At 41.8% G+C, this 16184-nt stretch overlaps 2 protein-coding genes across 3 annotated transcripts in view; one reads left to right on the forward strand and one right to left on the reverse strand.

Moving 5' to 3' along the window:
- Window positions 1-16184, forward strand: part of fam135b (family with sequence similarity 135 member B) — a 675785-nt gene that overhangs the window by 280354 nt on the left and 379247 nt on the right. The gene's annotated exons all lie outside the window — the stretch shown is intronic.
- khdrbs3 (KH domain containing, RNA binding, signal transduction associated 3) overlaps window positions 1-16184 on the reverse strand; it is a 176240-nt gene that overhangs the window by 22914 nt on the left and 137142 nt on the right. For both annotated transcript variants that reach the window (XR_007451470.1, XM_049602111.1), the window contains exon 7: window positions 14575-14657. Coding sequence is in view for 1 of the 2 variants with exons in the window: in XM_049602111.1 (XP_049458068.1) it covers window positions 14575-14657 (83 nt within the window). In the remaining variant the exon portion in view is untranslated. The remainder of the gene's footprint in view (window positions 1-14574; window positions 14658-16184) is intronic.

A 16184-nucleotide genomic window follows, 5' to 3' on the forward strand; every position in this document is an offset into this window, starting at 1 on the left:
TGAGACAGAGAGAGTTTGGTGTAAATCCCGCCTTTCTTTCCCTCAGATGGTTTAATTCCCGCCACAGCACCTGCCACTCATCTTGACAAGCTGTCTACCTTGAAAACAGCATCTAGGTACCCCAGCATCTGCGAGGCACCGCAGGCATTTCAGAGGCAGACAGCTAACACAGCCAATCTGTGCTAAGATTAAAAAAAACACAACACTGGTATTCCCATTGTACTAAATGGGTGTTGTCTGCCTTAGGGCCCGACACAACAAGCGGAACACAAAGACGTAGCATTGACAAAGGCAGGCTGATTAAATACATGACGTCATCTGTAATTGAACACAACACAAAGACTTTGGCTGACAGCTCGCTGACCACTGACATCAGGGCTCCAGGGTGCGACCATTTTGGTCACACACGCCACCAAAAATTTGTCAAGTGTGACTAAACATTTTCATTTGTCGCACCGGTGCACCTGACATTTATTATATTGATGCACTTAAAGCAGTTCATAGGCCTGAGTTCTGCTCGGAAAGCTGCACACTGTTCGCAACATGTGGTCCGATTAGCACAACAAGCTGATTGGTGGGTGAGTCAGTCACACTATGGGGGCTTTCACATCAAGAACTCCAGCACGGATCAAAGTGTACTTGACTCCAAAGTATAGTTTGTTTGATTAGTGTGAACACTATGTACTGTACCTGAGTACAATACGGCAATCTGTGCCCGAGTCTACTTGAGGAGGTGATCTCCTGCTATTTAACACAACTAAAATGAGTTTTTAACCAGTTATGAAACAGTCTCAGTTTAACACTGATGTCTCTATATCAGACAGCAGCACAGCACACTACTGACGGGACCAAATCCAACTTCGCTGCCACCTTTAACCTGTAGTCGAAGTTCTGGCGGCAGGTGGACAGCTACATGCCTGACAGCAGCCAGGAGCATTGCTTCGCCTTTGACTTTGACTTTATTTTTTAAAACAGGGACAGTACATATTGATGAACACACAAGTGTAAATATGCAAGATTGTAGCCAGTGGCTAATTTCCATCTTTCGTCCCTGCGGCAATTAATGCCAAACACATAAAAACAGGACAGCAACAAACAACAGGACAACAAGGCCATATACATCAATAAAACAATAATAATAGAAAGTACAGTAGGACTAAAAAAAACATTAAACCATAAACCATATACCAAGTTACTAATGACAGACCAGCAATTAAGTGACCATAGAAAGTTGGATTTAAGTGTAAAAGTGCTAAAGTGCTCAAGTGCTAAAGTGCTTGCCTCGCTGCTTCGCTGGTCCCTACTGATGACGGTCTCAGAAGCCGCAGCGACTATCTGTGGCATCCTTTTCTACACAGATGATGACGCTAATTACTCAGGTACAAAACAACATCACTAAGGTGAAAGCTGAGATAAAGAGGAGTCGGGGAGGAGTAATCGCACTCTGGCACGGAACAACTCAATTGTACCTAATATGTAAACGCCACATGAGGCGCACAAATGAAACAAAAGAGTTGGAAGACCTGCCTGCAGGTTCCCGATCAGCTGCACCAATGATGGAGAAAGAGTTGTGTAAGATGAGGACAAAGTGTCAGCAATGCTCAAAGGTTGTAGCATACGTGACTCGAAATGCTAACGCACATTTAAGGGCATCAGCCAGATGTGCTGATCACTGGGATGAGTGAAAAACAAACCGGAGCCCAATTTCCTTTCCCCACTGCTTAATCAATACGCTCCTCCTAATGCATGTTTTTTGTATTAATTTTGTATTTTTAATTTCATATCAAAGAAGATGCTTTACATTTGTATAGCCTGTCCCCAGTGGGCACCAGACATCAGTATGGAAAGAAGGATTGCCAGCACACTGACTTGCACTTACACAGCAATGGTTTTTAATGAAGCAATGTTTCAGTCCTCTGGACCTTTCTCAAGCATGCTCGATCGAAACGTTGCACCATTAAAAGCCATTGCTGTGTAAATGCAAGTCAGTGTGCCGGCAATCCTTCTTTCCATGTTCAGCACTTTCTGCTGTGCCAACGCACCTGATGACAGAAGCTGATTATCTTGGTGTGCGAAAGCCTCTTCAATACCAGACATCAATATGACGTCAGAAAAACCAGACGTTTAAATTTTGGCTGGAATAAAAATCAGGTTGACAATATTATAAATGTCTAACAATGTTAAAATTTCATGTTGTGCGGACGTTAACTTTATGACGTGCCGAACACTGAATGTTGTTATATTTAATATCAAATTGACATTGACATTAGAAATTGTCCTGACATTAAATTATGTCACCTGATCACACAACCCAAATACAACATCTAAAGATGTCACAAGCTAGCTGAGCTGTGACCTGTTGCCTTCTGGGAAAGTAATATTTTAGTGTGTGTACAGTTCAGTACAGGGGTGTTTGAAATGTTCCTTAATTTTGTAACTAGTCCATACCCATTGGTAGCTTTGTCACCTTCTACCTATGCCAATCCTCAATGCCTATGTGCAGTTTCACATAGATTGACCACGTCAGTGAGTAGAAAAACGTGAGACAGACAGAATGACTGACTGACAGAATGACACACTGACAGTTTCTGTGATTATGTACAGCATACCATACCATGACTTAGTCATACCAAACATTAGAAAAACCAACACTGGTCCACAGGGGGAGCCACAGCGATCGGTCACATTTTAGCCATGTTGAAGCATTTTTCTGTTGTTATAGCGCCACCCAGTTGCCAATTAGAGTTAAATTTCTCCAGTCACCTTGAGGCGTCCTGTTCTACATATCTACCAAGTTTAGTAAAAATCCATATGGCAGTTAGGCCTAGATAAGAAATGAGCTCTCTAGCGCCCCCATTTTGTTTGATGGGCTCAATAATGGAGGGGTCCCCTCAGATTATGTGTGGTCATATGCCTACAAAGTTGCGTGGTGATGGGTGAAACCCTTGAGATGTTCTACACCTTTATGTGATGAGCCACGCCCTCCGCAATATTCATTGCCTTATAGAAGCTCAGTTTTAGGAAGTTTTCCAACTTTTGCCAAGAGGGAACTTTAGATATTGCTCCCTAGATTATGTTCACCCAGTTTCATGCAGATCGCTCAAACTTCCTAGGAAGAGATCCATTTGAAGTGTTTTTCAAAAAATTCAAAATGGTGGAGAATCTATATAAGCGGAAGTTATGGGTTCTTGAGGCAAATGTGTTCCTCATGAGGAGAGGCATCTCTGTGCAAAGTTTCATGTCTCTACGACATACGGGGCATGAGATGTGCCCATTCAAAGTTTGCAATTTCAGTCGGTTGATATAGCGCCCCCCTTTGGCCAACTGATGTAATATTGCTTCATTGGCATCCTCCCATGACCCTCTACTACTGTGCCAAATTTCACATGGACTGACCAAGTCAGTGAGGAGAAAAACCTGGAACAGACACACACACAGAGTTTTCATCATTATATAGTAAGATGAATATACAGTAATTAACTAAAGTTGCCAGTGAGCTAAATGCCCTCAGTCCCCAGAAAGAAGATGTTCAGAGCTCGCAATGACCTCTGAATCCTAAACTGGGCATGAACCAAACTGTGACTTTTATGTACCATTAGTCTCCTAGTTAATTGTGTATGGGACTAGACAAAAAGGGTAACACTGAAAATGTATTATTGCAGCACAAAAATGTGCGCCTCATTGAAAAACTTAGGTTCAACCAATGTAAAGAGTTGATCTGGAGGCCTGGACGTGCATTCGTGTTCTGCACCTGTATGAGAGGCAGCATTTTGCTCACTACCGTGCCTAAGCACAGCCTCAGAGAGCTGCTGGCGTGGCCACAGACTCTTAGTCTTCCTCAAAATAATATACAGTGTTGCTCATGCAAGGTTGTGGCTCTAGAACACCTATTGTCCATTAAACCTGTCAGCACCTTGCACCCTGTGAAACAGTATAGATAGATAATAAACTTCCTCTTCCTATTTCTGCATTTACAGCCCCTTACCCTGCTGGGGGACCCAGTGATTCACTGCTATGACCACAGCATTTTACAGCACTGAGCTGGGTGCTGGGATCGTTTTGTGGCATTTCTTTATGTTCCAAGAATAAACAGGCTGCCACAGGCACACCTGGTGAATGTAGTTTAGCATTAGCTGCTGCTAGCCACCTCAGGTCATCCCTATGTGTTGCACAGTGAGTGTGCTGAATGTGAATGCACGAAGATTCTACATGGTTTGATATCTTGCTCTTTGGTGTTTGATGCAGAGACCCATCCCAATGAAATATTCATCGATCAATGCTCGCAGACATAGAGTCTTTTTTGTAGTATTTGGTAGTGTAAAAGTTACTAACTAGCCCCCGAGTTGTTCACTGAATAACACTACGGCTGGAGGAGTGTGTGTTTGTGTGGGATCAGACTTGTTTTCAGTAGTTTTGGAGCTCTTTCAAGTAATCGATTCTGGACTTCTGCACCATGAAACTTAGAAATCCACCTGCTCTCCTCCTCTGTCCTCCTCCGTGCCCGTGCTCTTGTACTAAGATTTACAGTCGGTCCTCAGGGGTGCGTCTGCCCTTTAAAACACTGTCACACAGCTATCCTTGTGCCCTCGGGCCTCTGGGATCCTGCCTACGATGTAGCGCACCAAAGCAAGGTGCAAGGGAAGGTGCGAGGTGTCAGCAGCCGGCAGTCTCTGAGGTGTCAAGTATGAAATAATGCTTTGATCGCACCCGAGCTGCGAGAGACGACCTCTCCGTGACCTCTCCAAGTGTCCAGCCAGGGCCGTGCCACAGCTGTCATCCTTCTCATTTCCCTACAGAGACGTCACCCTCTCCCTGCTAATAAAATTAAAGACGCTCCCCACACAAGCAGCTTCCTCCAGCCTCCTTGACCTTAGCGCTTGATTGGTACCTGAGCGCTGCAGCTTCCAGATAACTCTCCTGAGATGAAGCTCTCTGCTGCCTCTCCAAAAAAAAAGATGATGGCTCGGTGCTGTGTGTTGTATAAACACGGTAAGAGGATGGTGTGATCTAGGAGCTGGCGGACCGACTGCCATGGCTGTCATGCTGAGGTAGCGTTCCGCGAGGTTCCCCCAGGCGTCAGCTCCCTTCTGAAACATGTAAATGTCGCGAAATGTCTTCAGGGCGTCTAAAAACAGCTTTTTAGCTTAAGTCTCATGTCTTACGGTTGTGAGCGCTTTATTTGCCTTTCAAATTTAATTATGTCTAAATTACTGGATTCTGGCTGTTCTGTGTGACAGGACGTGTACAGTAGAGTGACACAGCTTGTCTCGTCTCGTTTGTCAGTTGTTACTGTGTTTTCTCTTTGCGGACGGGAATGTGCTGGATAACTTCTGAACCAGTTAAACCCAGCAGGGAACATTAGGATTGTATCACTGTCACTGCCCAAAACGCCTGTATGTGAATATTTCTCATGTAATTATAGCATTTTCAGATTTTTCTGTTTTACATTACACAAACATTTATCAAGCCATGGGTTTTCTTGGTTGTAATTCTGAGGAAATATTGTATTTCTACTTCACATTGTTTGTCTGACAGCATTAATTAGTACTATTCAGAGAAAGGGTTTTAAGGGCAAAGCATATGATCAAAATATGATGCACTGATAAAGATTTAATTAGTCAGCTGTAAACTTTGATGGCACTTACCAAGTAGAGACTTGGACAACAGGGTTAAATGATCAGTCTTAAAGGTCCAGTGTGCAGGATTCAGGAGGATATATTGACAGAAATGAAATATAACATATAAGTTTTCTTTAGTGTTTAATCACCTGAAAATAAGAATTATCATGTTTTTGTTTCCCTACAATGAGCTGTTGGTATCTACATGGGGAGCAGGTCCTCGTCTACGCTGCATGTATATTTTCCTACGAAAATTACTGCACCCAAATTTGTGCAAATCCCATGTATTTTGAAAGGCTGTGATTTCGTGACCAATGCACCGATGGGAGTAAACAAGGAAGCAGGCCTGAGCAGTCTTGTAAGAAGGCATGGGTCACAATAACCAGGACTTTTCCCGCTAATTGAAACCAAGTGAATTTTGTGGGAACTTTGAGTCATTTTAAGGTGCGTCCTCACCATGGTACTTTTCCTAAACTTAACCTCTGTAATTACGTTAATTATGTAACAGTACATTACGTAATATCATTTACGTTTTTCTATCATTTATGTTTTCATGTCAGCCATTCTGCAACAAGACACTTATTTTTTTAAATGTGAAACTGCTTTATTCAATGTTTTTACCTGCTTAGATCACCTGGTTTGTTTGTTTAGGAGTTGAAAAGACCTTTGTAGATAATTTGGCACCTGGTAAAAATCTGTGGAACAATGAACACTGAAGAAAATCCAACTTGGAGAAGTTAGATGATAAGTTTTGTGCAGGCTAAAGAGCAGGGCTCAAATCCAATGGCCACAAATAAATTAACAAGCAGGTAAAAGAAGGAAACGACGAATGTTGCGCAGATGAGCTTTGTGATCTCACTATTGTGTGACGAAACACGTAGTAGTAGCCGTCGTCCATTGGACGCTGTCAGGACAAAAGGATGTGGTAAAGTCACTGGGTCTCATTCATGAAAAGTGAGTAAATCTGTGTGTAGATTTGCACATAAAAGCCTACGCTACTCAAAACCTACTCCGGATTCAGGAACACTGCGGGAAACTCAGATTTGATTGTAAACACATGTGTATGATCATGAATGCCAATCCATCGTAAAGTGCCAGCGCACTCCTGGTAATCATCAATTAGCATAAATCCCCGCCCATGAATAGCCAATGACAACCATATAAGGAGGTGTAGGTGCTTCTAGTCAACCTGTCAGTCATGGCGCAAACAAAGAAAGAGAGAGAAAGAAAAAAGAATTTTTCCGAAGCGGAGATCGAAATAATTTTGGGTGAAGTGGACTTAAGAAAAAACATTTTATTTTCTTCAGTTAGTAGTGGTGTGACAGGGACAGGCAAAGCGAAGGCCTGGAGGGAGGTAACAGATGCTGTTAATGTTGTCTCCGTGGTACAAAGAACCATGTCAGAGGTGAAGCGTAAATGGTTTGATATGAAACTGGAGGCAAACGGCGTTTGCAGTCACCAAACAAACAGAAGATTCATTTGTGGGGTTTTGCATGAAGTGGGAACGGGAAAGCAGAGATGTTTTGTGCGTAATGGATAAACTCTAAATCAGTGATGGCTGTCGGAATGTAGAGCTATTTAACATTTATTTTAACAAATGGGATAACATATAGCCTACAGCAGTTTGTATGCATCGTCTTCAAATTATTTGAATCTTAATAGCCTGAAGCTCTGTTTTATACAGCGTAAATTAAACATTTTTCAAATCAGATTTATTCATTCAAATGATCAAAAAGCCACAAAACAAAAACAAAAAACAAACAAACAAAAAAAATGTGTTGTCTCAAATAATTCTTTCAGCTGGCGCGTGCTCCTTCGTGGCTCCACCACCTGCTCCTGCTGCCCCTGCTGAACCCAGGCACTGAGGCCGAAGAGGCTGTGATCCGGCTGTCCTTACAGATATTTTTATTATCATCATTCAACATGTAGAAAGAACGTGTAATCTATTGAGTCTATTTACATTGATATTTCACAGTCATGAACCTAATCTGGATCTTAAACCTGCTAATTGCCAACTAATTTAACTAAATGTGTTATATTTTTAATATTTTGTCATGTTTAGATTACGTGTTTCAAAGGCATCTGTGTATTGTGTACATAACAGAGCGCTATACGAGTTAAAATTGTAATTTCTAATAGTGACAAGCAATATTTATGTGCTTTACTACATTTACACAAGCACTACGAGTGGTCAGGAGCAGGAGTAGGTTTTGTTAGTAGCTACGAAAAGATCGGAGCTACTAAAATATTGATGAATGCGGACATGCACGTAAATTTCCATCTGCGAACAGTTTACACACAAATTCCTTCTGCTCTCGTTTCATGAATGAGACCCACTGTCAGTACGTCAGAGGACACACCTTATTATATCCCTGATAAGGCTACACTGAAAACAACAAATTAATGTTGTAATCAGCAGGAGGCTAGCTAGTTAATTAAGTTAGTTAACTGTTAGCTGTTAGCAGCTGGTGGCTGGGACAAACTGACAGAGGTTGCATTAAGTTACATCATGATGCGTTCAAGCTCTCTTCAGTAAAAAATCAGTATTGGGCAAAGGTTAATTATAACCTTCACATGAGGTGTTCAAATGTAATCTTGTAAAATGTAGTTTTTGGTGAGAAAGTTGAATGAAGGAGAAATTCCTTAATATTTTCACAGCAATATAAAACAGATATTATATTATAAATAGTAAAAAGGGTTCTGAAGCTTTTTTTTTTTTTAATTTTTTCACGTGAAAGAATGTTATATTAAATTTTATAATTGAATTTTCACTTAAAGATAGCCCAATTAAGCACTGAATGATTTTGAATGATTTCAGATATTTTTTCAAAAATGAAGAATTCTTTGTTTTCTTCACACAAAAGGGGGAATAACAACAAAAACAAAATAAACAACAACAACAAAAAAATCGGTATCGGCTATCAACCAAAATGTTACTTTAAGTACTGGTATGAGCCCAGGACTTCACAATCGTCGTGTCCCTAGGAAGCATAGATGTCGACAACTCCGGATTTAAAATATTTAAAGTCTGGAGAAAATAAATGTGTTAAACATGTTTGTCGGGTTTTAAAGATACACAGAAATCATTTGGTCACATATTAAAATCAATTATATGTCCTGTCTTTGGTGATTCTGAGTCTTCAGTTCTGATTTTTGAGTGGCAGTGAGAGCTCCCAGATTGGTGGGTATATTATCATGGACAGTAAGATAGCTGTAACAACCACCTCGTAGCTAAATGTATTTCATGAGTTATGGAAATATATTTGAAGTTAATTAAGGTGGCAGTAAGTCCACTGATGCAGCATTACAATCTCTTTAAGAGCACAAGCCTTTTAAAACCATCCTCTTCCTCTCCCTGCGTGTTCACAAATGGCAGGCCTGTTTCTAGCATAAGCCACCGGGGTAATACCATGACAGAGAGACTGTAAATTGTTCTGCTTGTTATCCTCCAGCAACTGAAATCCTGCCACGCAGTCAGAGCTCAGACTGGTGACTGGGAGCTCCTTAGGCCTGAGAAACATTGTTAGGAGACTGCTCGTCCACACACACACACACACACACACACACACACACAAAGACATTCACCGGCACACACACAGACACACACACACACACTCTCCTGGAGGCCAAGCTGCAGCTGGGACCTGCTATGACTTTCCTCAGGCAGGGTGAAAATAATGCACCTTTGTCCATCACAAAGCTAAACAGGATTGTGACTGAGAAGAGGAATCGGTTTAAGCTGTAATGCAATAATTAAAGGTAATAAAAGGGGCGCTTGTGGCTTTATGATAGCATTAAAACGTCTTATATTCATAATTATGTGCATCATTTTTTTGGGCGCTGTCTGCCAGAGTAAACAAAGACAACAAGCTGCACAATACATCTTATATTTCTGGACAAATGGACAGAATTAAATCAATCCAAGGCCGGTCAAATCACAGAAATGCTGCATAAAGCTCGTCTTCACATGCACAATGTCAGCCTGCAGTAACTTTTCAACTAAATCCAGGACACAGGACGCAGAAATAAGAGGAGAAGTAAGTGAATCAGCTGTCTCTGGGGGCACAGGCTTCCATGTCTGGGTCCTATTAGCTGCTTTGTTTCCCACCAGATAACAGACATGAAAATCTCTTTGAGTCGACCCAGCCTCCAGCCTTTACATGATGGACTCCATTTTTCTTCTGCGCCACCAGCCCCCCCCCCCCCCCCGCTCCCCACCACCTTCACCAAAACACCCCCACCCCCACCATTATTCACGACGCTGCTTATAAAACAAATAGCTGCAGATTCCTGAGGCGGACCTGCGTCTCCCCTCTGCGAGCATCTCTACACTTCATGATACATCCCCTCGCTGTGTTCGAGAGGGAGAGGAGTGTGTGTGTGCACGTGTGTGGGTGTGTGATATGGCCTTCCAAAAAAAAAAAAAAGAAAGAAAAGAGAGAGAGATAGCACAAAAGATGGATGAAGCCTGGGTGACATACATCCTGACACCTCCACAAAGGAAAACATCGACCACCCTGCTCACGAAGCCAAAGGACAGAATAATGCTCTTTTTTCCTCCTCGGTCTGTTGTCGTCTTTTCCAGCTGCTGCCGATACAATCCAATTTTTGACACAGCAAATGTGGCAACAATCGCTCTGTCTTTCATGTTGCACAGACAGGCATACATAAATGTAGCGCATTGTGTGCTGATGAAATGCAGCGGGACAGCGACAAACCCGAGAGAAAGCCTTTGACCTTGTGTGGCTTGGAAAGTGTGATAGCTCCCTGGATATAAGAAAATCAATATTCTGCATTTAGCCGTGCAGGACCCTCTGTTAAATGGAGCAACGTACCACTAAGACTGTTTGTTTTGCATTGGCACGAGAAACACCGCCAGCAGAATGCACCTTTGGCTCGACGTCTTGAAGGATGATTAAAACAAAGATAACACGCTTAACGTAATGAGCTGCAATTAATGTGATACGTCACTGAGTCTGCAGAGGTTGGTTTATTTTGAGAAATCTAAAATCAAAAAACTTAAATTACCTGCGCATCCTATTTTTTAAATTCAAATCAGATTGTTTTTTAAAGTGGAATTCAACGTCAGATTTCACTTTTTTCACTTTATCTTCGAAGACAACGTGAAGGTCAGTGAAAACATTTCACACTTCACAAAATACTTCATTAACACTAAGTGTTCTTTCGAGTTTCAAACAGGGCAGGAGATGGGCGTAAATGACTCCTAACAGCTCATGCACCATAATCCAGCTGTTCTGAAGACTTCAAAATCTCAATTTGACCTCATATACTCTAACATTTAATCTAGTCCAAATGGCCACACTGCGGTGAAATCACTGCCCTCAGATGCTGCTGATAAACTTGTATTTCAGACTTGCAGAGACAGCAGACGTAAAGCTCAACTTATTTATTCAGTCAACTCACTCCAGCTGTTTGCAGCCCTGGTGTTGTTGTTGCTCTTCTGCCCTGCTATGAAATCTAAAGAGTGCGATCACATGATAACCCAGTATGAATTTCTGAGTTATTTATTCATACAAGTACACTAGGTTGTCAGTTTATTAGGTACACCTAGCAATAAACCAATGCACTCTAATGCAACAGTGCAATAAACTCTCTTTCATAAAGTTATAATGCCCAGTTTCATGCTGTTGAAACTGTTTAAGATGCTGCTGTCAAACTTTATTGAGTCATATTTAGCCTACTGTTGTTGTTATAAATAGTAGGGTTGCAAATCACAATGTGATATGATATCGATTCTAGAACAACGCGATATTTGCTAAGATCTGCAATGACACAGTTCAATTCAGCGGCCTTTGATCGATACAAGAAAACAGTGTTTTTGCTGCTAACCATTGTCTGCTTGGTGCTCGGCTGTTTGAGGATTCCCCCTTAGCACTTGCTGATGGTTGGATGGCAGTACATTAAGAGTGCTTTCACACCTGCCCTGTTCGGTTCGGTCCAATCAAACTCAAGTTTGTTTGCCCCCTCCGTGCAGTTCGTTTGGGCAGGTGTGAACACAGCAATCACACTCAGGTGTGCACCAAAGCAACCAGACAGAGACCTTCTTGAAGAGGTGGTCTCAGTCCGGTTACAAAGGAACTCTGGTGCGGTTGGTTTGCGGTGAGAAGGTGTTCCGACCTGGATGTGAACCAACTGCAGTCACATGACACATTGTTTGGGTTAAACATGAGCATGTTACAGTCCTGGAGGATTATTAATGTGCACCTCCTCCTGTACTGCCTTAATATGCACATTCAGCACATCCAATGCATCAAAACATTGTTTTCTAGTTGGAGCCGCGCCTCGTTTTCAAACTGTATGCTTTGACTAAAATGAACAATGACAGCAATATAGTCCACGATGAGCAGCGCTAAAATCAACCTGCGTAGTTGTCCCTCCATTGTGACATTAGAAAGTGTCACATTTATCTTGCAAGTGTACTCTTCTTCAACGTTTGCTTTACTTCCTGGATTTTTCCCACATGGAAATTCTGACCAATCAAGAGCAGCTTTCTCACACAAGGCATTTGATCTGGTCCTCTTGTAAATGCTGCCGTGAGAACACAAACCAACTCTAGGCACTTATACAACTTTGTAAAAGAGTTAGTCCCTGATTCAGACCAAAGCAAGACAACTCTAGGTCTGAAAGCACCCCAAAGCATTTCCAGCTGACAACTGTCTTACTGTTTCCATTCATGTCATCATCACCTTTTTTATTTTGGTAGATTTTAACCAGATGGAGGATTTTAGTAAGTGGACATCTGAGTATTCATTTATCAGAGAAACAAGCTGAGATAACAAAGTGGCAGCTTGGGTCATAGTCCCCCTCCCCTTGTGTCAATCGTAGCACATCAGAGAGAGATTTATTTTTAACGTGAAACTGCTTTATTCAGTGTTTTTACCTGTTTTAATCATCGACCTGTTTGGAGCAGGAGGAGACCTTTGTGGACAGAGGCCTGTGCTATGAAGCAGGATTTGGGGTTACTGAGGTAATGGGATAAATCACCATGGTAACTGATGCTGAACAGCTAACCTGCTGCGGAGCAAGTTTAAACTACCAAGGATTAAATCACAATTTGTCAACACCCCGACCACTAACCAATCAGATCGCTGAGAAAGAAAGGATCCTGGCATGGACAAAAGTGCTGAATGATCACATTATTGCTTCAGGCTTTCTATTTCCACTCTGGTTTTAAAACAGTTTCAAACAACAAGTTTATGACATGAACACATGATGATGATTTTAGCATTGTAACTGTGCAAGGTTTATATAACGATAGTTGACACCGTGGCTGATTTTACACTCTTGCTCCATCACTGCAGCTCAGACTAATATCAGACCTGTGTGATGATAACTGGAAATAAAAACTAAAGATTTTATATTTTTTAGAAAAATAATCCACACACTGCTAATTGGCTCCCATCATTATAAATGCAACATTTTGGTCAGATAGACCTCATCAGTAATTAACTGATCATTGATCATCGAATCAATATATTGATCCAGATTGTTGTGTCATTACAGCCTTAATAAACTGGGTGGACAAGATACTAAAAACACCCCTAGACTGAAATATTGATATTGGACAGCTTCATGAGATCAGATTCAAAGGCTAAATTTTTAACTTTAATTGCCATCTTGTTTTGTATATTATTTATTTCTACAACACACAGTATGTGCCAGCTATAGTATGGTTAGGGTCTGGTTAAAGTTAGAGAAATATTGTGGTTTTTAAAACCCAACAATAAAGCAGCAATGATTGTTTGGTGTTTTTTGCCACCGGGGGGCAGCACAACAAGCTGTGTACACAACATTGACATATTATCCACTTTTAATACAGCTGTGACAGATGTGTCAGTAAATGTCCACATCCAGCAGCCCCGAAGCAACATTAGCATTTATTTGGAGTGTTCACCTGGCACATTTAAGTGGATTATTCACTCCATATTTAGTAGGTGAATGGTCCACCGTGTTCACCAGCTAGCAACTAACTGAGTCTGTCTGCTGTTTGGGGTTTGCTGTCCAGTGGGTTTATCAGAGCTTTTTAAGCTTCACCTCCCACTCCCATTTTCTCCGGTGTGTTTAGAAAGGAGTGTCCCCAGACTATCAGAAGGCGGAGATCTCTGATTGTCTGGTGGCGAGACTAGCTGAAAGATGCTAAAATGCTCAGTGTAGCTGAGGGACACTGCAGAGTCAGGTGGTCATTGTCTTTGGGTTTACTCTAAGCCACACATTTCAAATAACACATACAGTGGTTATTTAATAGATTAGTAATCTAAAAATATTGACTGGTGCAAATTTTAAAGTAAGTCGCTGACTCATAGGACTGTCTTTGTCAGCAAATTTTGAGCATCGTGGGGCGTCGGTGGCTTAGTGGTAGAGCAGGCGCCCCGTGTACAAGGCTGTTGCCGCAGCGGCCCGGGTTCGAGTCCAGCCTGTGTTTTTGCTGCATGTCATCCCCCCTCTCTCTCCCCCTTCAAACTTACCTGTCCTGTCCATTAAAGGCAAAATGCCCTAAAAATATCTTTACAAAAAAAAAAAAAAAAAAAAAAAAATTTGAGCATCGAACACTTAACTTCCTCAATTCTGGTAAATTGTATGCCCCAAGTTTTGCCTTTTCTGAATCAACGAATTTGAATTTGAAAACAAAAATCCACTGCTACTTGTCATGTTTTTATTTGAAGGGGACAAATGTCCATGTTTAAATATTGAGAGGGACATATCCCCTGCACCCCACGCCAAATCTGCACCTAAGCCGACTTACAATTTCTAGCAGGTCAAATATTATGCTCCTGATCCCAATACTTCACACTCTCTACATACTGGCACTCCTTGGATTCAGGTGTGAACTGTATGCTGCAGAAATGTCCAACATGGAGATACTTCACAGACATACTAAGCTGGTAAATGCAAAATACTATAGGTAGGGTTATGTGGAAATAATAGAAGAACTTACTTCTGTCCTTGATTACTGTAGTTGTTGTCATATGATTCGTATCCTTGGTCGTCATAAGCTCGGTCGTAGCCGTCGTCATATTCCTGCAGTGAAAGACAAAATGCAACTGGTTGGTGTGCAGGTAAGGAAAATTTACAGCAAACATTCTGACATTGAAGAGATGCTGATATGACAGCCTGTCCCACATTATAAACCTGTTGAAATGTAGAGCGAAGAGGCTGCGAGACATCTGTTGGGTTAGAGTTGCTGTGTGCTGCACTGTTTGGTTAAATTGGGGCCAAAACGCCTTCCTGAAATTGCTGTACAACAAATTCAGCTTCTTTTACCAAACCTTGGTATTCTGTTGGGGACTTTTTCCTTTTTCCATCAAATGCTTACAGGGTAGTTTTTGTATAAAGAGACATTGCGATGCACTGAAGCTTTCAACTTCGCAGAGATATGGGTCAAACTGCTTGATCTGCTGCCGTTGCTATAACAGCCCATATGCAGCACCATTAAAGTAGCAACTGCAGCCCTGCCCTTGTCTCTGTGTCAACTGACTGACAGTAGGATGTAAAGACTCTCGCTGTGGCAACGTTTCATCACCACCTCAAAGGATGAGCCTTGAACATCTGTTTGTGCTCCAGCAATCTGCCCCGTACCCCCGTCTGCACTCCACCCTGGCTCCCGCCAAGAGGAACATCAAAGCGAACCAGTGCCGCACCCGTCCTAATTTGGGATAAATGGGACTTATGTTCCACAAAAGGCGTCGACCCCTAGCGACACATCTCTCATCCCCCACACACTTCTTGGCTAATTCCATCTGCCCCTGATTTGCATGCTTGAAATGAAAGTCTGTAAGATTTAGCACCAGAAGAAAATGCTCATCACATCCATATTATTATTAAGGCTCTAATTCCTGATTAGAAACATGCATTTGCCAAATGACAGCATTGGAATTGACTCTTTTATCTTTAATCCTCCAGAAACGAAGTACGAGTGAAGGAACTACATATGACTCTCAACAAAGAGACCAGGATGTGATGATACTTCCTTGTTCCTGGGTACGATACTTGGTGCAACAGATGTGTCGACATTTGTTTTCTTGCACTGTGGGGGAAACCTGGCAGGTGCATTTTAGGAATCACTTTTACATGCTCAAACCTCTCCTTGGTCATCCCATCGGGCGGCTTTCAAGGCTTGTTTGTATTTCCTTTGTTGTTTGCGTGTGAGTGGGGGGTCTGTTGGTTTTTGTGGAGGTCTTTGCCAGTTCCCTTGTATTTGTCTAGAGGTAGCTCGAAGGGAATTGAAGTCCCTCCACGCATTTGTAATTCTGCAGTTACAAGAGCTTTTCCAAAGTCAACAATTCCCCACGCTAACGCAAGGACTAAGTTTAGTCAACAACTGTAATTTTGACAATATAAGATCCATTAAACGCTTTTAAAAACAGTAAGAGCAGTTCTGAAAAAGCTTTGCAATTTCGTCCAAAGGGATGTAATTAAAAACATGTTTCAACAGGCAGCTCAAACTTTAGACTTTGATTTGCAATTTCCCATCATAACCTTTGTCTGCCTAGTGAAGTACCAAAGAGAAAATAATTCCCTGGCAACGTTTGACAAGTTTCTGTCAAA

This window comes from Epinephelus fuscoguttatus, linkage group LG17, assembly GCF_011397635.1.
Source record: "Epinephelus fuscoguttatus linkage group LG17, E.fuscoguttatus.final_Chr_v1".
Classification (NCBI taxonomy): Eukaryota; Metazoa; Chordata; class Actinopteri; order Perciformes; family Serranidae; genus Epinephelus; species Epinephelus fuscoguttatus.